We start from the raw sequence: 22614 nt of genomic DNA, 5'->3' as shown, positions 1-22614 counted from the left end.
CTAGAAACAATCAATTACAGTTTACTTCAATTGAATATAAATAAAATTATAATAAACTAAGCTGCCATAATGACAACAAAGAGAGAAAAGGAGGCCATCATATGCTCAAATGCAATAAGGCCCATACAATTTTTTTTTTACTATTTACCCTAAAGGATTACATCATCGAATAAAAAAAAAGATACTTTATTATATGTAAATGCTAGTATAGCTGAAACACATTTATATCAAATACTTGAACTGTCCTTTTTCCAATGTCAGGTATAAGTGGTAGAAGTAGGAACTGTGTGTATTTTCAGCTACTCCTTATTTTTTATATACAGTTAAGTTCTATGTTTTTTATTAAGTGTATCTTCCCTTATCTGACACTGCAAAGTTGTTAAGTCATTGTTGTGTTATTGTTTGACTTGGAAGCAGTAACACCTCCACCACCGCCGACTTATTATTGAATTTGTGAGAAATATCTGGCTTTTCGATAGAGGAATCATTATCGAAGGATGGAGACGGTCTCCTCCTGGACTCGAACAATGTCCGCTTCATACATAACCATGCATCGCTCTGTGTGTGTGTGTGTGTGTGTTTAAGTTGCCTTTGTTGTAAACAAATGGAGCAGTCAGCAGTATTTCAAACATCAGACATGTCCACAGCATGTGGTACATCAATTTCAACCCCCTTCATCAACATACATTATGCACATTACATTTAGAATGCATTTTATTGAAATGCACTTGTGCTTCGTGTGTGTGATTTTTAGTTCTCTCTGCAGCATTCCAGCCCGCCAGTTAAGGCCACATCTTTTTAATATTAAATAAATAAATAAAAACTTTCATGCTTGGAGTTTTTAATCATCTGTACTTGACTTTATATGGATATTTTAAATATAATTTAAAATATAATACATTGAGTATGTTAATTACACATTTTATGTTATTTTAAAAATACATTAAAACATGTATGGCCATTTAAAATGTGTATATTTAAAACTTTTTATTTAATACGAGAAAAATCAGTCACTTGTTTGGAGTTTTTTGAAATTTAGTTTTTGTGAAAATGTAGATTATTTTCACAAATATTGTATTCAAATGCAATTATTACAAAAAATGTTTTATCATGTAATGTAATTATTATTAAACTGTCTGCATCATTTTTACTTTTTATGTACTTTTTAAAACTTGCATTTTTTCAATTTTATTTGTCATTTTTGTGAGTGTAATAAAATAGTTCATTTAACTTGTATTACAGTAGTTTCTTGTTTTAATAAATTGTTTTTTTATTATTTAAAAAAGGACTAATATTTTTCAAGCCTCTATTTGATTTGTTTATTAGATTGTCTTGAATAAAAATAATAATGAAAGAATAGTTTCTGTTATATTTGAGATCCATTATATTTTCTTCATTGAAACTAATTTATTTAATTTAATTTTGTTTTATTTTTTTGCTTCTGTAAAAAAGTATTCTCCTGAATGAATGCATGAAGATAATATAAGGGTGGCACGGTGATTGACTGGTTAGCACGTCCACCTCACAGTGCGGAGGTGCAGGCTTTGATTCCTGTGTGGAGTTTGCAAGTCACCCCATGTGTGCCTGCGTGAGTTTTCTCCGGGTACTCCAATTTCCTCCCACACTCCAAAAACATACGTGGCAGGTTCATGGAACACTCTATATTGGCCCCAGGTGTGATTGTGAGCGTGAATGTTTTTTCGTCTCTGTGTGCCCCGAGATCGACTGGCAACCAGTTCAGGGTGTGCGAAGACAGCTGGGATAGGCTCCAGCACACCCGCTACCCTCTTGAAGATAAATGGTTTCATATAATGTAATGTAATATATTTTAGAATTTATTTTTGTTTGTTTATTGCCAAATGTCCGTTTATGGTCATTTGTGTAAAGTTCAGATGAAGTCTCCATTTCGGCAGTCCTCTAGTGCCGTTAAGATAAGATAAGAAAACCTTTATTTGTCTCACAATGGAAAAAAATCCCAATGGAGAAATTCCCAATTTACAGCAGCAAAATTCTGAAAGGGAGAAGTAGAAGAACAAAAAGTATATACATAAGTATAAATGATAAACTATAGATAGAAGCATATTAAAAATGGGTGAGTGGGGGTGAGTCCAGGTTTTCAGGTCTGTCTACTCAATAGCCTGACAGCAGTGCAATAAAATAAAGTGTGTGCTATTAACAGAACCAGTCTGAGGTTGCTGTTGTTGGCCCAATGGTCATGTGACCACCTCAGGCCTCCAGCCAGAATCTCCCTGTTTTCTGCAGCTCAGCTCCAGCGCAGCGATTTGTCTTCTATTGTTCACACCACCGCCCAGCACCCCCCTTTTGGAATCCCACACTGTACCTCCTCTTCCTGCTGTGGGCCCTGCCCTCACTATCTCCGCCCCCCTCACCCCCTGGAAGGTTATCTGGGGTTATCCATCCAAGCCTTCCCACTGCAGGAAACATTAGTCATTCAGTATGTTTACATGCAGTGAAGAAAATCATACTTGTGCACCGATTGAGACCAGGTTTAAAAATGCATTTCAATTGGGACTTGGCACCATGAGATTTGGTTAGCATGTTCATCATGAGTGGATCGACATCAAGGTTTCAAAAAGCCATGTGTGAAACCACACAGGAAGTCAGCCTTTTTGTTTGAAGTTGCCAAATTACCGTAGCGTCATTTTGGGTATTTCCTCGAGTCCTTCACAGATTGACTCGACAGAGAGAGTGATTTTGTCCAATCGCTTTCAAATATGACACATGTTCATACAAGGAAGATGGATGATGCCAAATTATGAGGGATTTTTGTCATTGTATGTCTAGCAGTCTAATTTAATGACTCGTCATGGAACTTGAAACTGGCTCAGTTAAAAAAAAAAAAATTGATCTCCTGAAACCTGTTTGACAAAGCAACATGAAGGTTGGAAGACATACTGTCTCTATCATGAGTAAGACCACAAAAAAGTTTGAAGAAGCCATGATTAAAAACATACGAAGTTGGCCATTTTGGTTGGCACTGGGAAAGAATGTGATCTGGCGCACCAGGAGAAGCATTTTAAAACGGTACACATACGTACGATAGTTTCTATCCTTAACACACTGGAAAAGTGTCAGGTCTCTACTAAGGTAGATAGTGATTTCCTGTTCACAAACGATTGTATCTATTTTATTTTCCTGTTTCGTTCATGTTAGGAGCCGTGATGGCCGTTGCTCATCATGGCGCGTGTACATATGTGCGCGTACGGTCATGGTTTGATCATGGGGGGGTTGGTTGCTTGAAAATTAGATCTTTGGTCAAAAAAGGTGTGGCACCTTGTGGAGTAGAGATTTTGTCTGATTGATACCAAATTCAAACCACATGTACAGCGTGAAAACTAAATTGAAATTGGGAGGATTTGGATTTTTCAATGTTTGTGGGCCGAGCATGGCAACAAAGTTAGACGACTTTCCAGAGAAGATGAAACAAGCACTTGTTTTTTTTTTCTAATTCAGACCCCAAAATCAGTTTTACATGCCAACATGAACTTTGGTAGACATTTCTATCATGAATAGACTCACTAAAAATATCTCAATAAGCTATGCCCGAAAACACACAAAGTCTGCCATTTTGGTTTTTAAATGTCCATTTTTGGGACTCTTTCAAAAACAAAACTGTCCAGGAGGCTTTGCTAGCAAATTTGACCCACGTATGTTAGTCAGATGTGTGACAACATTGTTGTCATTAGAGAGAGCGGGAAAAGCTGTTTTCTTGCTGGCGCTGTCTTGACATGATGGATTCATTCTTTTGGAGTGTCACGTGTGAATCAATGAGAAGCCGCGGCCAATGGAACGTCTGCTGCAGTTGGTGCTTTCATCTGGGCATTCAGCAAAAGAAAGGGAGCCCACTGTTTGGCCCACTGGACGTGCATTGTGCGGGCACAAGCACCGGCCCGCATGGGACCATCATGGGGGCTCAAGGAGGGCCAAGTGCACAGCAGCATGGCCACAGTGCCCGAGTAGAAGCGGCTCTAGTTTGTATGTTTGTTATAAAAAAAGCAGATAATAATCCAGTCAAAAATAACTTCACTGTTTTTCTTGGTTATTATTTTTATAAAACGCACACACTCACTGCGTTCTTATGCGCATTTGAGTTTGCATCATTGAATGTAACCATGTAGCATGAGATAAACTGACGCCTTTGCAGAATCCGAGTAGTTTAATGTAAATGTTCCTAGTGTGTGTGTGTGTGTGTGTGTTTGTGTGTGTGTAGTCCAGATACCTTTATTCTCTGGGTTGGCCTTGCGTGAGCTAATGCAGTAAACAGCTGAAGATGCGCTAACAAGAAGTCCCCCCCCCCCCCACCCTCCAGATGACTGGCTGATGTGTCATTCAATGAATGCTTTGGCTCCTTTTGCCAGTGTTTTGTGGTAACTGCTACAGTGCACAATTGAAATCGGCAGAATGACATGGCGTAATCCACTGAGGAAAACAAATCGGTGCCACACAGGAGTGCAATGCAATGTACAGATACATGTCATGTCATATAATTAATGCGGTCGCTCCTCTAGCCAGCTATTCATAAAAAACATTAATTGCCTTGCACAATAGAAATCAACATAATGACTCCAAAAAAAAGGGTAAAAATTGTCCAGGTCAGGCACAAGTGCAATGTACATGTCATATGATGAATGTATACTCTGGAACTCACTCCCACTCAACATCCGAAATATTGATTCTCTTCCCACATTCAAATCACATCTCAAAACCCACCTATTTAAAATTGCATACTCAGTTTAAATTCATCTCTCCTTGTATTATTTATAATTTTATTTATAGTTTTATTGTTCTTGTTTTGTTTGTAAAGTGTCCTTGAGTGCTTTGAAAGGCGCTTATAAATGAAATGTATTATTATAATTATATTATTATTGTACACCCTTTGACAATTGATCATCATAATCGCCACTGTACACAATATAAATAAACAGGATGACCGAAAATAATCCACGGAATAAAAAAAAAAAAAATGCCTATATGGGTGAGCGCCATGTTGTCATGTCATAAATGATGTCTTAGCTTTTCTTACTGGTTATTCGTGAATACTTTCACTATGGACTATACAAATCAACAGAAATGTATTTGGCCCAAAAAATGTGCATGTGCGTATTCGAAATTGTGTTGAAACTTTGCATTAAACATTTGAAAGTGGAGGAAATGGCTGGCAAGTCCCTGGAGCCGACCCCCTGCCGAGTCTCCTTTCCCGTCTCGTCGGGGGCTAATCGTCACTTCGATTGGTCTTTTCTCGCCCAATCTGTTCACACGCCATAGCAATGGGGCGGCCATGTTGAATGAAAGGCTTTCAGCTTAAGCCTTTTGTAAGAAGTACCGCCGTCCTCATCCTCCAAGGACTCACGCACACACAAGCATCCAGCCAATTAGAGATGGTCGCACCACCAAAGAGAGATTAACTAACACGCGCACTCAAATGCATACACATAGTTTATTACTCTGCTGAATTACATGATGACGTCTTCAGTATGACCAATAGATGAATGAAGTTTTGATCATTGCGGTGATTCATTCAAACCGAGATCTTGCCGTATGGAAATGAACCAAACAAATCCACAAAGGCCGAGTCCACGGGATGCTTTTGCAGTATGGTGGCTCACCCGGATGTCACTCATCACCTGCTCATGGTGATAGCATAGCTGTGTTGGTCACGGCAGGTGTGCTCTTCTGCTCTGATGATAATGATAACTTCTGCAGTGACCGCAGTGCGACATCATCCTGCGCGCTCATATTTAATCACAGCCAAATGCTCTGGTGCACATGACCTCCTGCAGGAATAAAGAGGATTAACAGCCTGAAAATGTTTCATGTGAGGAATGTTGGCCTTTTTCCTCCAATTCCATCTGTTATGTGAAGTCAGGCAAATGTTGGCTTTGACTGGCAGTAACCCCTTACACACTGGCCAACTACCACCTTTTTAGTGGTTCACTGTTCTGTGCTTAAGGCACCAATGCACGATAAGGAAGTTAGTTTATATTGGTGCACCGCTACTACGATAAGTAGTAGCATATATATATATATATATATATACAGTATGTATATGAATTGCACAAGTGTGCACACACTTATAACTGTCATTTAAAGTGCCTGTAATTAGTCCCAAATAAAATTCCGATGTTCGAGGTTCATTTTGATCTCATTTTTTGTATCTACCATGAAAACAGCGTCGAGACTTATGCACACTGGAGTTCTACTTGTGCACCGTAGTCATTCCACTATTGCGCTGAATTGCGTTACAAATGGGGACAAAGAGGCCAGCATACTGTAGTTAAAATGGATCTTCTTGGACCTCTGTAGCCGTCAATGGCAGTGAATGAGTTTTAAATGGTTTTTCATTTGCCGTCTCTGACACCAGCCAGATACTGCAAAACTAGAACACAGCAAAGTCCCGCTTCACTGAGTCCTTTCCTAAAGACTCGGGCAGATAGAGAGCGAAGCTCTTGCGTTGTGGCAATCTGGTGGACAGGCGATGGAAAAAAGGGGTTTCTATTGGAGCTGGATTCTCTGCAAGTTGGGTCAGTTTCATCAAAGGTGTTTTTGTCGCTTCCCTTCTTGCTTCAGGTGTGTAAAGGAAAGACGTCATCATCATCAAGATGTTCTTCCTGTGGCGCAAACTTGGTGATGGTGTATGTTTATGTAGTCATACTGTCATTTCCCTTAGCTAAGAGATAGGGAGGGCCATGTAACCCATTTTGTGTTTTTTCGACAAAAGCGCGTTCTTTTCGAGCCAAGTTAAACACGGTCATTTGGCGGGGGCCTTTAAAGCTCAGGATGTTTTTGGATCAAAAAAAGTAGTGCGTCTTAATTTAATGTGTGTGCCGAGATACCAGATTCGACAGAGGCAGACCATGCACTTTCTTGGAACATTAACCCATGCAAACTCTGGCTTGAACACAAAAATCTGCAAAACACATTTGGTCAGTTAATCTTCTAGGTCTGCTGTTTCATTTTTTTTCCCTCCATTTTGGGAATTTTGAGTTGCTTTTGACTTTGAAAACCAAGTCTAACATTTTTAATCAGGCGGATCTGAAAGCCCATAGCGTCACATGATTTACCCTTTGTGCTTGTTCTCTGAAGTGCACAAATGAGAAGAAGCGTTTTTTTATCCTTGAATCACATCTTTGTTGTTCACGATGTTTAAACACCATATAAATATATAAATTCTGATTTCATTTGGATGTTTGTTTCGAACCAGCATCAGACAATAAATTACCAGATTTGGATGACACTTGGTCTGAACAAAGTACTAATTGATTAATTTTTGATTTGTGAAAGGATTTAACGTGGATTAAGATTGATTTTTTTTATCACGTATTTGTATCCTTAATATGTTTCTTGTTTGCTTTAATCTGTCTAGATTTGAATGAAACTGGATCTGTAGCATGAAGTTGAATCATATTCGGTTGCTTTGTAGAGATAATGACACTTACAGGCAGGGGAATTTGATTAAATAATGAAACCCTCAGAGATCTTTTGTACTACTTTCATGTACTCATTCAACATTTCTAAGAACAAAGGACAAGAAACAATGAACGCTTGATATCTAAGATGGTATCTTTACACATCCTTGAGTGAAACACGCCGGCGTTTATTCTTGATGGAGTGATTCCGACGATAGCCGGCGCAGTTTAATGCTGTTGGCACGCGGTCGAGCCGACGACTGAGAGGCAACATCCTGGCATTTTGTGCGAGGCGAGCAGCTGTAAGCAGACGCTGGATATAATTGCTGCCGCATGCCCGTTTAGTCGACAACTTTGCACTGCAGCTGTCTCTTTTGTCTGTACAAAGCATTGTGGACTTGGAGATCTTTTTTTATTTTATTTTATTTTATTTTTTGCAGAGTCCAAGCTACTTAGCAGGATGTTCCGCCGATCTTAAAATATTTAGTTTTCATTTCATATGAGCACCAAACCTGGAATCATAATATTTGTCAATCCCCCAGAGTCGTTTCTTCTTCTTAGTGACACAAAGAGGACGGCACGAGCAAAGTGGGTCAGGTTTCTGTCGCATGTACTGCCATTTTCACATCTCTTTTGTGTGTGATTGGCAGATCAAAAAGCAGCTATTAAGCTATCAATTACCCGATTGAGACAACCCATAAGTGAAGTATTTATAGTTTATTCGGTGAGACCATAGGGAGTATGAGGGCGTGTAGCTATTATTCTGCTTTTATTTCAGAGCTGATCTAATTAGTCGTGACTTTTGACAAGTGTGGATTTAGGGGTGGGTGAAATATATTGTCAATGATATCATCAACGTTGCTTTTTTTGAGTCTTGTTACTGTCTCAAAGGAAACACAAATGGGTTCACTGATTGGCTAGAAATGTGAAAATTGGCTAAAAGAGTTTTATGCCACTCTTTTACTTCCAGGTCTTAACCCCCGTATCTTCACCCCCGTAACTCATCATTGACCCATGAGAACCAGAGCAAATTTATTCAATGGCCTCAACATTTGTTCAAGCTCTATCTAACCTTGTGGAGCTGACTTGTTGGAATTTTGTATTTTAATGCTTTGCCCCAATGCAATAACGAAAATTCAAATATTTGGCAATTTAGTGCCACCCATCTGTCAACTACAAAAGGTTCAAATTTTGTTTAAATCTCAACACATGGCACCACACACATTAAAGATTTTTCTTCCACTCACTGATGTCCTCAGAAACAGAAATCACACGTGATCTCTCAAAAATGTTGAAGAGATGCTGCGGGGACATCGATTCTGAAAAGGACCGGAGGCGGAGCGTTTGTAAGAGGACCATGTCGGCAAGAAAAGACTTGCTTTGAAAAATACATTGCGTCTGAGGAACACGCTTTCATACAAAAAAAAAGAAAAAAAAAGACGTTGGCCACGACATATTTGGTTTTATTTACTACCGCTTCCAAGAACAACCCGATTGTCTTTGTGTGTACTGGGCCTAAGTCAAACTGGCTTTGGGGGCAGAATTTTCAAAACACTTCCAGGATGTGCCACGAAGAGTCATTTTAATGACATCCTTCACCCACATCATGGAATGACCAAAAGTGAAACTGCCTTCGGGGCTGAATGGTAATTGTAGCTCATGTGAGGAGGGGACTCTCCCAAGCTAAAAATGGTTGACTGGAGCAACCCTGCCTCTTGTTCTTGTTCTGCTTGCTGTACTTCTGCTCTGCTTAATTCACCAGTATGGTGTCAAGATCCACTTGGAAAAAGTCATTAGTGCTAAGGGGGGTGGGGGTGTTTAATCATTAGCCGAGAGGAGGAAGTGGTGGTGAGATGAGCTTTTGTGCTTTTTCCAGGTGACGTCTGGCAGGAAGTGTGTGTGTGTGGGGGGGGGGGGGGCGCTGTGAGCGCATTGTTGCGGAATGCTGCTCTCCCGGAGCGCCTCATCAAGATCCCACCATGCTGAAAGAAAGACCCCCAGGGGAGAGTTGGGGGCTCTTTATTGAGCATCAATGCAGAGATTGACTTCAGTGTGGAAATTTACCAGAGCAGGCTGCTACGTGGGATCGTATCATAATGTCTGCGTGGAGCAGTTTAAGACTCATTACCCCACGTTCTTTCCGCTGGCCCTTGTTCCTCTTCAAAAAATGTCATGTTTTTAATCATGAGGTGGCTTGACGTTTGATAGGAGTGTGACGGGCAGCTGCCCTGTTTTATTTGATAATTTTATACAGCAGCATGACTGGATACATCTCTCATTTGATACAGGTCTGCCTAATGCCACTTCAAAATAAAGTGAGAAAAGTTAAGCGGTCATAGTATGTTATAGAGTAACTGAATATATCATGATCATGGTATAAAATGGTCGATATCATTATAGAAAATGTTTCCGTATTGCCCATCTCTCATCATGTTAGTCATGTAAGTCTGAAAAGCTCTGTACAAGCTCTCATTTTTCTTGCAAGGATGAACAAGAGAGAAAACGTTGGTGTTCGCCTTGAGCAATTGTATTTTTGTGATCACAAGGTAGTTCCATGTTTAGTATAAGAGTGACAGCTGCTCCCATGATAAGCGGAAGACTGTTTTACATTCCTTGCATGTGCTATGATTGGCTGGCAACCGGTTCAGGGTGTCCTCCGCCTACTGCCCGAAGACAGCTGGGATAGGCTCCGGCACGCCCTGCGACCCTTGTGAGGATAAAACGGATCATAAAATGGATGGATGGATGGATGGATGCATGTGCGATGTCAAAGTTCTCTGCTTTCTTGCCAGGAATAACTTCAAATGTCTATTTCTGTAGCAACATGTGTCTTCCTTGCCTGTCACTATATTTTTGTAGATTTAAAAAAAAACAAAAACAATGATACTCTGCAACATATTACATGGGTGTCAGGTTCAAAACGAACCAAATCCTCATCATAATGGCCATCCTCATGGCCATTATGTCCAACCAACCCCAACACACGGTTGTCTTGTTTGGCTCTGTTCTGCTCAGCAGGATGTGTATATTCCGGCAAAAAAAACACCATGTTCCTGCTCGTAAGCATTACATCGAGTGCCACTCAACAGTCTGCCAGCAGTGCTCAATCCTATTAGTGTGGAACAGCAACCAATTAGATCCGCTTCGCATTCTGGCGTCTACCTCTGTATAATGTCACTGGTATGGTCTGACTGTGAACAGGCGACAGCAAGAGCACAATGGACCCCCAAAATGTAGAACAACTTTGTTTATGGTGTCATGTTGCTATGCCAATGCAATGTTTTATTGGAGAAGTTGTAGGCTGCAAGTCGGTTAATGTTTGTCATGCTTGCACGTATATTCGGTATTGGTACAAGAGCTTACAATTTTTTTTACTTGGAAAACACACATTTTCTTTCTAGTTTATTTCTCACAAGAAAAAGAAGATATGCAATGCAGTGCACAAGGTCGTCCGGGAATTGTTTACATTTAATTGGAATGGGGAGTACACAAAATGACCTTGGCTAGTGATGGTTGAGGCGAAGTTGCATAGAAACATGGAATACAGTACACAAGGTCTTCTGACCAACACTGCTGATGCTGCCACACTTGTAACTTGTAACAAGAAGCCGCCTGGCAAACACAAACATACAAATTGTTTACTGAGAAACCGTGTTTCTCTGGGTGTTTCACAGAGTTGTCCATTCATCCAAGTTTTTTTTTAATTCACTGTAATTATGGTATTGTTTTACTACTGTTACCGTAGGTTAGTGATGCACTCTTGTGCCCTCTGTCTTCTTTTTTTAAAGAATGGTGGAGAGTCGTTGAAACACAAGTAGTTGTGTGTGTGTGTATATAAAACTTGCATAAGTAAAACTGGCCTCTGAGGATAATTGACAAGTCTCGAGTATGTTTTTCTAGCCTCCTTTAGGTCATGCTGTATTTAAATTTTGGGGGGCAAAATGAGCGTATTTCAGGGATATATTTCTTTCTTTTTGTGGCGTGAGAAAAAGTGGGTCACATTTTGCAAGCACAATCCAATTTTCCACATGGGGACAAACAGGACTTTATGCCCCTTGCCTTTGCTTTCCACTCATACGACGGAAATTTTTCAAAGGCAGTCACTGGCTATTGTTCAGCACCACACATTCCTCACTGGGTTGAGCCTGATGGATAAAAAGCAGGCCGATGTCTATCTAAGTCCTGAGGGATGTAGGCTTACAATATGGCAGATTGATTACCCTCTTAATGTCCTCTGGGCCAGGACCCCATCCTCACCGTCAAATTGTGTCACTATTTCCAAAATCACCATTTAAATTGACATGGAAAATGGGAGTTGCGCCATTAATGTGTCCATATAGCAAATGTATGAATGTTTTGAATGCAATAAAACACATTCAGAGTAGCTCACTTGCTTGTTATTTTGCTTTTAGTGATGACGAATGGACTGAAGTTGAAGAAAAATGCCCCAAAAATCATGTTTATAATGCAGCTTTCATTGAATGATTAATAATACAGTGACCTAAAAGCTAAACGTGGCTAATGTGCTAAAATGGGTGAACAAAGACATTTTTAAAAAGTGATTTGAAGCTCTTATTCATAGTGATGCATCAAGCAAGTAAAGCCGAAAAAGATAGGTTGGAGTGAGCGAAGATGTTGCTAAATGGGGCTGTCGATGAGCACAATGGCATCAGCGAAATGCTGAATTCCAGCAAAGTGTCATATCTGAGTTTTCCGACGTCTAACCAGGAAAGGTACACTGAATCTAGGAGGTCTAAGTCGGAGAAAAAAAATAGCTATGCCGACTTCGAGTTGCGTCAGGGTGGCGTCACTTGACAACGGCGACTCCCATGAAGACAGAGACTGTGAATGGCAAAAGTTATATAACTCAAAATTCAGATTTGCTTGCATACTGTAAAAGTCCACAAAAAACAGTTGCTTAAAAATCCCTATATTGCCGGGGTTCAGAGAAATTTTGTTTGCAATTCTGGGCTGGTTTCCTGTTGTGCTAAATGCTTACTGTGGATAATGTGATAAAATAGGTACGAGTGTTACTTTGAATGTTATAAAAATGTAACTATGAAGTGAACATTTGTTGTAAAAAAAGGAAGCATGTGTGTGTGCGTTTGTGTGCAGTTTGGTTACACCTATTACACACTCTGGTCATTGTCGCGACTAAATGCTAAAAAATAGGTCTGTCCCAATCACATGATCGGAAATTGGTCCCTATCACATCATTTTCAGCTAATTAGAATCGGAGAGGGGGGTTGGGGCAAAATCTTTTTTCAAAATTGTTTGTTTGTTGTCGCTGATAGTGTAGTGGTCCACTCGCCTGACTTGTGTGCGGGCAGCATGGGATCGGTTCCCACTCAGTGATGGTGTGGGTGTGAATGGTCGCTTGTCTCTCAATGTGCACTGCGACTGACTGGCGACCAGTTCAGAGCGTTGTCCGCCTTCTTCCCAACGTCAGCTGGGATAGGCTGCAGCAACTCCCAGTGACCCTATTCAGGATGGCTGGATGTTATATTTTTCAGGGCTCCAAGGGAACAAAATAATCCTGAGCGACACAAATATTACCAAAAGAAAAAATAAGCGATATTGAATCATGACTCGAAAGTTACATTCCTCATTATTAAGTTTTGGGAAGGAGATGCATGAGGTAGGCTGCACCTGGAAACTGGCAAACAGGTGTGAGGGTTTAACGAGGGGAGGAAAAGGCTTAACAAGCTAGTACAGTATACGGTGTCACTGAGCTCGAGTAATGCACACAAGGTTAACATCCTGGCCCTCGGGAAAGGAAAAGCCCACTTGTATTGTGCGTGGAAAAGCAAATAGATGTAACATGTAGGGACATGACTATAAATAAAGACTGTTTGAATGGACGTTGACATACTTAGCCTTGGAGCTCTCTGTGTGCTTTTTTTTTTTTTTAATTACAAGCAGAGATCTATGTCACCATGATTTATGAGGCGACCACTCCGCTTCGGGAAACAGACAAAAAGTGGGTCACAAAAATGAGATCCATCATACAATCTGACAGTGTTTGTGCAAAATGTGCTTTGTTTAATGCTTGGCTTGAAAACCTCTTTTGAAACTCCAAGGCTGGCTTGAAAACCTAATTTGAAACACTAAAACAGCTTCAACCCTTATCTTTAACCCTAAACCTGGCTTCAAACCTCAAATTGAAACCCTAACTTTGCATCAAACCCTAATTTGAAACCTTAAGCCATTTTGAAACCCTAATTTTAAATCCTAACCTGGATTTGAAATCCTACTTTGAAATTGTAACTGTATCTTGAATCACTGCACCAATCACTTTGAGCCTGACATGCTAACCAGTAGTCCACCGTGCTACTGAGCAACCCTAACCCAGCAGCGTATTTAAATGTTCCCATCAATCGTTCCTACGTTTGAAGCCCAGCAGCAATTTGGGTGTGAAGCATGTGCAGAAGAATAATCTTTTTCAAATGATCCTTCGCTGTGGCAATGAGGTGCAAAAGACTCCTAAAGCGTGTGAAATGTTCTCCTTTTAAAGTGGCATCAATATTCATGTGTTGTGATGTCGAAAGCACGCGAGGAGGAGGAGGTGGAGGAGCTGTGGGACGTTAGATCCAGGGTCAAATGGAGGTCACAGCAGGGAAGCTTTCCAACCCACCCCCAACCTCCTTTTCTTGTCGCAGAAAGCGGGATACCACTTACTGCAGTCCTATGGAGTCTGCCATGTGTGTGTGGGGGGGGGAATCTGCAATGAATGCTGACTGCGGCTAATTGAGCGGCAATGCGTACAAACGAAGCTCATTAATGCGTTTTGTGCAATTATTATGTTATGAAGCCGTAAACACTGCCACATTCAGCTTTTACACCAGCCGCTTTTCCTTTGGGCCTTTTGAGCCTATTGCGTCTTATTTCCTCGCGTTACTGCCGGCAGACACAAAGAATGCACCTGGCTTTCCAAGCCACGAGTCGGCCCACCAGATTCAGGCCTGAGGAAAGACATGGAGAGAGTCCAGCTGGTCCAAACAAAAGTCAAAATGTTGGCTGGTTGCAGCTGGTCCAGACTACAACCAACCAGGTTCACTTCTCTATGCCTGGTAGAGCAGGCGTTATTTCCTCCATCTCAGGACTAATTTAATCACCTGGAGTAATCAATGAAATGTAGCTTTTGATTGTTTTTATTACTTTTAATTATTATTATTCATTTATTCATCTTCCGTACCGCTTGATCCTCACGAGGGTCGCGGGGGTGCTGGAGCCTATCCCAGCTGTCTCCGGGCAGTAGGCGGGGGACACCCTGAATCGGTTGCCAGCCAATCGCAGGGCACACAGAGACGAACAACCATCCGCGCTCACACTCACACCTAGGGACAATTTAAAGTGTTCAAACAGCCTGCCACGCATGTTTTTGGAATGTGGGAGGAAACCGGAGCACCCGGGGAAAACCCACACAGGCCCGGGGAGAACATGCAAACTCCACACAGGGAGGCCGGAGCTGGAATCGAACCCGGTACCTCTGCACTGTGAAGCCGACGTGCTAACTACTGGACTACCGGGCCGCCATTATTATTATTATTATTATTATTATTAATTGCTAATTGCTTTAATTTTACAATTTAGGGCGGCCCGGTAGTCCAGTGGTTAGCACGGCGACTTCACAGTGCAGAGGTACCGGGTTCGATTCCAGCTCCGGCCCTCCCTGTGTGGAGTTTGCATGTTCTCCCCAGGCCTGCGTGGGTTTTCTCCGGGTACTCCGGTTTCCTCCCACATTCCAAAAACATGCATGGCAGGCTGATTGAACACTCAAAGTTGTCCCTAGGTGTGAGTGTGGGCGTGGATGGTTGTTCGTGTGCCCCGTGATTGGCTGGCAATCGATTCAGGGTGTCCCCTGCCTACTGCTCAAAGACAGTTGGGATAGGCTCCAGCACCCCCGTGACCCTAGTGAGGATAAAGCGGTTCGGAAGATGAATGAAATGTATTATAATATATTATAATTAGGGATAGGCCCTGAAAATATAAGCACCCAAAATAAAAATATCAAAACATTGAAGAAAGAAAAAAAAAAGAAATGCCAATCTGCGGGTTCTACGGTAATCGGTATTGGCCCTGAAAAAAACACATTGGTCTGTCTTTACTTTGAAACCGCAAACAGGCTTGAAACCTGAATTCGAACCCCTACCTTGAAGCCGTAATTTGAATCCCCAACCCAAACTTGAACTTTGAAGCCCCAACCCTGTCTTGTAACACTTCTAACCCTCCTTTGAAGTACACATTTGAAGCCCTAACATCATGTGAAACCTCAAACCCCTATTTCAACCCCCAAACCAGGCTTGAAACAAAAGGATGTGGACAGAGCCTTTGACTGTCCGTGCAACACCAAACCCCAAACAACTCCAAAGGGCTCCAATCTTACTGCTCACACACAGTCCCCGGTCCAGCGCGCCTCCACCCTTCCGACTTGCCCAATGGTCCATTTCGAATAGTTTCCACATTACTCTTTTTTTTTCTGTCACCCTTTTCATGCTCTTTGTGATCAAACCAAGGAACAAAGAGCAGATAAGAGTGAAGAATGTACCCTCCGCCATTGTGACTGTTGGATGCCTGTCGAATCTCAATGCAGCACGTAGCTACTGAGAGCTTTTGTACTCCTTTATGCCTCCCCCTTGTCCTTTTCTTCCTATTTTTTTTCCAACTCCATTAAAACTGTTCACCTTACAGAGGCAAAGTTTAGGGCCTCTATTCAAGCGAGACGCTTTTGTGCCCGCACATAAGGCTGCACGGAGGTGGTGCTAGAGGGGAGACCTCGCCTCTCTTCCACCTTCATGCCCCCCCCACCCCCCCCAGCACTCTGACATTCTAGCACCTGTTTTCCGTCACAAAACCATTAATTTATCACTGAATTATTAAGCGGGGGAAGCGCACACAATACGTCTGGCGCTCTTTTGACACCGAGGGGCAGGGAATGGTTGCCTTGGCAACAGGAGCGGTGGTAAAGGTGGCGAGACAGCGGGGAAAAGAAGGAGGGAAGTCATCATCATCTCAATTTTTTTCCCCCTGATCTCCTCGCGATTAAAATGACGGGATCAATAAAAGACGCGGCAATAGCGGGGAGACCCCTCATGTGATATCAGGAGATCGCTGAGATCAGGCGAGCCCAGTTTTTTTTGCATGAAAGCTACTTAGAAAATGACCTAAAAAGTCAAAATGATATCAAATGTATCCATTTATTTATCCATCCATCCATTTTCCGAACCGCTTGATCCTCACTAGGGTCGCGGGGGGTGCTGGAGCCTATCCCAGCCATCTCCGGGCAGTAGGCGGGGGACACCCTGAATCAGTTGCCAGCCAATCGCAGGGCACACAGAGACGAACAACCATCCACGCCCACACTCACACCTAGGGACAATTTAGAGCGTCCAATCAGCCTGACATGCATGTTTTTGGAATGTGGGAGGAAACCGGAGCACCCGGAGAAAACCCACGCAGGCCCGGGGAGAACATGCAAACTCCACACAGGGAGGCCGGAGCTGGAATCGAACCCGGTACCTCTGCACTGTGAAGCCGACGTGCTAACCACTCGACTACCGGGCCGCCTCCATTTATTTATTTATTGATAAATATACTTACAATCCATCCATCCATTTTCTGAACCGCTTTATCCTCACAATGGTCGTAGGGGGTGCTGGAGCCTATCGTAGCTGTCTTCGGGCAGTAGGCGGGGGACACCCTGAACCGGTTCCCAGCCACTACATGTACTATATAAAGTTACGTTTTATTTTCTCGGCGGCTGACTAAAAGAGAGCAAATAGACTTGCTGTCAGTTGTGCTACGCACTCAAAAGTGGATCAAATTGTTCTGGCCTTTACTGCAGCAGCCGTTTTTAGATGTGACGTGACGATAAAAGTAACCAGGTGACTCTGTTTTCCAAAGTGTTCCCCCCCCCCCCCCCCCCCCATTTAGAGACACCGGGCGTTATTGCTTTGTCTCTAATAGCATTCAATGAAACATTGTTTGTTGGGGGAGGGGAGTGGATCAATACGGCATGTGATTGTTCCCACTTATCGTCTCCTCCAGAGACTCTCACCGTGAGAGCTATCGTCTGCGCTCTCTGCCTGGTGTCCGAGTGGTTTGAGGACAGGGCGGAAAATGCTGAGCTGTGTGTTTAAAAATGGAAGACTTACAGCCATTGCTTTTTTTTCCCCCCTCTGGTGTGTTTGTAGATGAAGCTGTGGAACAAGTACAAGGTGACTAGCATCCCGTCGCTCGTGTTCGTGGACGCCGCCACGGGGAAGGTGGTGTGTCGGAATGGTCTGCTGGTAGTCAGGGATGATCCCAAAGGTGAGCCTTGGCGTAAACACAATGGACACAATGACGTGGTGTGAGGAAAGGAGACTCGCTGTAAAGCCAACCGCGCATCTGCCCACAGTTGTGCTGTGATATTGCTCACTTCATTCACACTGTATGTCATTTTCAAGATTGTGTGTCGCTCACTGCTGTCAGGCTGTCCTTTTTCCCTTTTGCCTCTTTTCAGGCTTTCGTCGCACACTTTCGCCCGCCTTCCTATGTGTGCTTCTTTTCAAGATTTTATGTGGCACACCGCTGTCACTCTTGATCAATTTCTCTCTGTGCTTCCTTATTTGTTATAGGAGGTTATTTGTTATGTTTTTGCAGCATTGTGTGCTATACTGCAGTAAATTTGTCAAATGCGGGCATATAAAGACCATCAAGACTCTTTTGTGATTCAGGGTTATGTAAATAACTTTGACTTGATGTTTCTAACTTCTCCTATTCTGTGACAGTCTTTTTCCATTTTTTTATGGCACATTCATGGTACTGTGCCACTGCTACTTTTTTAAAAAAATTTGTGCTGTTAGGCTGTGTCATTTCTGTGCTTTTTTTTAATGTTTCATTCACACTGTCACTCTGTACTTCTTTTTTCGGGATTCTGTGTGACACGCCACTGTCACTCTTTTATTTCTCTCTGTGCTTATTTTTCAGGTTTTGTTTTTAGCTAGCTTGTTTTCAAGCCGTCGCTCTGTGCTTCTTCAGGCTTTTGCGTGGCACACTGCCGTCGCACTATGTCACTTCTCTCATTTTAAGCTTCTTTTGTGTAGCTGATTTTTGATATGCTGGCACACGGCTGCTGATTTTCTGGACTTTTGTGTTGTATGCCGTCACGTGTTGCTGTCAGGCTTTGTCATATCTGTGCTTCTTTTTCAAGATTTTTTTTGGCGAACACTCCTATCATACTTTAAACACTTCTCTACATTTAGTGTTTTGTTGTACCATTCGGTGCTTCATTTTCAGTGCAGCACACACACTGGCACTCTCTGCTTTTTTTTCTTCCGCTTTTGTGTAGCACATTCTAGTCATGTTTCTTTGACTTTTTTTCTTTTTGTGCTTTTTGTTCTTCTTTTTCAGGCTTAGGGGCAACACAGTGCTGTCGTATTTCTGCTCATTTTCAGGCTTCCGTAATGCACATTCCAGTCATGTTTTTTTACGTTTTTCTTTCTGTGCTTCTTTTTCAGGCTTTGTGTAGTATGTGGCTATTGTGCTAAGTCACTCTCTCACTTTGAGCCTCTTTATCAGGCTTTATTAATAGGCTTTATTAATGCACATTCCTGTCACATTTGTAACCTTCTTATTCTGTGCTTCTTTTTCAGGATTTTGTGTAGCACACTGTTGTTACAGTAGCATTCTGCTTCTATGTAGCATGCACTCCCGTTCTTTTTGAGGCTTTTGTGTAGCACACAACTGTTACATTTTGTCACTTTCCTCACCATGTCCCCCTTTTCAGGCTTCTGTTTAGGCCAATTCTGTCACACTCATAGAGTATTAAGATTAACGTAACATTTACATTCTTTTCCATGCTGTCGCAACTTTAGTGGTGTACGAAAAAGCGATTAGTCATGTGAGAGAATTGTATGCTGAAGGCAACATAGTGGAGAACCAGAGTGGATTTCTTTTCTTTGTGACAGCTTTTACGGTCTGGCTAATGAAAGCCAGAACAACCCTGCGGTGCTCGTTGCATGATTCATTAACTGTGCTTGCAAACGAATTGGCGATGGAGAAGACATAAATCTCATGTTGCAGAACAACAACATACAGTTCACTTGTATTCGTTATTATGTATGTATTTTTATTTTAAGGGGATTGTTTTTCTTGTTTTATGTTTTTATTTGCTTCATGGGATTTTTGTTCACATTCATTGCCAATTTTGTGTACTTACCGGTAATTCATATCATTTTACTTAAAAGACATATATAAACAAATGGCAATAAACTGAAAGAAATTGTACATAAAATAATCATAATCTCACAACAAACCAAGAAATAATACAAATGTATAAATGAATCAATAACATTTTACATGTTGTTAAAAATGCATAGTGTGCGTGAATGTGTGCGTGCATGTGTGTGTTGTGCACCAGTGATGACAAGTGGAGAAAAGAAATGTGAAAGTGAAAATTTACACAAGCAGGCATAGTTGGATAATAATGTCTCAGTGAAGCAGCACGTGGCTCATTTTTTGCCTTCACTGCTTCTGTTTCTCATGATCGGTGTAAAAGCAACTGGTGAGTTCGTGAGAAGACCTTGACGTCCATTCTGTTCGTTTTCTCTATAAAATCTCTCCCCTTTCTAGCAAGGTGTAAAATACAAAGAAACGTGTGGTTTTGCTTCTTGGTGTTTTCCAGTAAAGGTTTGTCACAACAAGACAGCTAAAATGTCGTAAGTGTGACTGTAGCTGGCGAGTTCGTCAGAAATCCTTGTACACTGCATTCTTTGTGCTATTGCTCCTCATTAAGAGGAATAAACTAGGAAGACAACTCTTGGCATTTCGCCATACACGATGTATGTTTGTCATCATGAGTTTATTATAAGTCGCTGTGTGACAGCAGCTGCCATGTTAGCCAATGTGGGTGTATCGTGGCGAGCGTTCTCCGCATGGATGAAAAGGCTGACTGGAGTGCCTGCAGCCAGTGTGAAAGATGGAGAGTGTGCGAGTGGCCTTTTGAGCCTCAGGACCACAATGAGCGGCTGTTGCGCTGCAGACGTGTCATTCCTGCCTAATGAAGCCCCGTGCATAAAGCCGCCATTATGGAGCGGCTGTACAGGCCGTTATTTAGGATTACCTCCGCTGCCCACCCTCCTCGGATAACTCCACTTTCTGCTGCCTGGTTCAAACAATGAAGACACCATGAAAAGGAAGTGAAAGTGTGAACCAGCACTGGAAGGAAGGAGAGGATGAACTGCATCATATCTCTGTTTGCATGGACTGACAGCACTCTCCAAGACAGTTTGATTAGACGTAGCTAGATTAAATTTGGTCGGCATGGAAGGCTCAAAAAAAGTCTTCAGAAGCCATGCATGAAAACACACTGGAAGTCAGCCATTTTGACTCGAAGGGGCCAATTTAGGCTCAATTTCTGTTTCCAATGGTCCTTTCGATACTATCTTGCCCTAAAAAAATGTGTTTGATTGCTAACATTTGAAGCATATGTACTAGAAAAATTCACAACACTAAATGTAGATTCAGTTTTCATCATTGTGTCATGGCAGGTCAAACAACTTAGCCCGCTTATGTTTTATTTAATTTATTTATTTATTTATTTATTTTTGTTTTTCAATTCAAACCCCAAAGCTATTTTGACTTTGTGACATCAAATTTGGTGTGTTTGTTTATCATTATTAGACCCACAAAAATGTCTCAAGAAGCCATGCCCAGCGAAGAGGAAATCGCTGGTTTTCGTTCAAAGTGTCAATTCATTTGTCCATTTCTAGGAGTCCTTCAGGGACGAGAGGTTAAGTTTGATTGCTGTCCAATTTGAACCTTGCATAGTAAATAGATGGACAATGTTTAATGGCAAAGGTTTTGGGTTTGCATGTTTGCGTTTGAGCGAACCATGGTGGCAAAGTTTGATGACTCTCCATAAAACACAAAATTAATAATAATTCCATTAATAAAATTATTTGACATTTGAGGCTCTGAAGCTAGTTTTAATTTGCAACATTAAATTTAGTAGGCATGTCTTCCCACCAAAACTCTCAAGAAGTAATCCCTCCCCCCCCTCCGCCACAAAAAAAAGGAAAGCAGAAATTCAACCATGTTGGTTTGAAACTTGAAACATAAATTCCTACTGCAGACTTTGCATGGTGGCGAACACATTTGTGCAATATTTACCAGACAGATGGATGCTAAATTGTGAGAATTTGGGGTTTTTGTCAATGTGCGTGGGTCTCAAAGTTTTAGGACTAGCCAATAACGCGCCACTAGTCATAAATGCTCAGAAAGTTTGTGATTTTGGTTTGAAGTGACCATTAAAGGTGTCTTTGAAAGGCAAAGTGGTAGAGGTGCATTAACTCGATCCAGATACTCACAGAGTTCCTATTTTCCCATTGTTATGAGTATTTGTGGTGTCAAGCAAATCCGTTGAAGATGCTCTTCGTTGCTTATGAAATGCAACTATTACGTTCATCAAAAACTGAAAATTGTCCTCAGTGGTTTGAAAAACACATTAGGTTCTGACCTCAAAGTTTCGAAAAACAACACCCATGTCAAGTTCATTCGAAACTCTCAACAGATTTCGACATAATGTGTGGTAGCTTCTTCAAAGACAGGAAATAGTTTTGGATGGCGATGGAAACATGTTCATTAAATTTATCCTGAGAGACTCTACATAGTCTTTGTTTTTAGTCCTCTTCCAGACTTTCCAGACATTCAAATAACTTCAAAAAGCTTTCGCACAGTGTGGAAATTTGCAATTGCGGAGTTCCTAAGACTTTCTCCATTGTATTGGGTATTGCTCAAATCCACTGAAGTACAACTGTTTCACTTGATGATTGTGGAATCTGCACTTGTTTTAACATTTCCCCTCTCCAAAAGAATTTTCCAAAATGTCTGTAATTCTACATTTCCCTTTTTTAGTTCCTACGACTTCACCGCAGGTCTGAGCATTGGTCACTCTGTTTACGTGCAGTTGTTTTCATTGATGCTCTTGAAATCTGCACTTGTTTAGAACAGGCTCCAAAAGACTTTACCCCAACTTGGCGCGTACATCTGTAATTGTCCTTCTTGGGTCTTCAGCAAATTCCTTGGAATTTTCTTGTTGTTCTGCGTATTGGTCGACACTTAAGTTGCAATACAATATGTGCGATAATTTCCCCAGCATAGAATGCAGCAAATACTGTTTTTATACTGGCAAAGAGCAAACTTC

The 22614-nt window shown here is 41.6% G+C and overlaps 1 protein-coding gene across 1 annotated transcript in view; it reads left to right on the top strand.

Moving 5' to 3' along the window:
- nxn (nucleoredoxin) overlaps positions 1 to 22614 on the top strand; it is a 29527-nt gene that overhangs the window by 885 nt on the left and 6028 nt on the right. Inside the window, exon 2 of the mRNA XM_086126153.1 lies at positions 17621 to 17738. Coding sequence (XP_085982279.1) covers positions 17621 to 17738 — 118 coding nt within the window. The remainder of the gene's footprint in view (positions 1 to 17620; positions 17739 to 22614) is intronic.

The sequence above is a fragment of the Hippocampus guttulatus genome, chromosome 12 (assembly GCF_054856545.1).
Source record: "Hippocampus guttulatus isolate MCC_2025c chromosome 12, RoL_Hgut_1.0, whole genome shotgun sequence".
NCBI classification, from domain to species: domain Eukaryota; kingdom Metazoa; phylum Chordata; class Actinopteri; order Syngnathiformes; family Syngnathidae; genus Hippocampus; species Hippocampus guttulatus.
The sequence above is the reverse complement of the archived record's forward strand: the minus strand, read 5'-3'. Positions and strand labels throughout refer to the sequence as shown.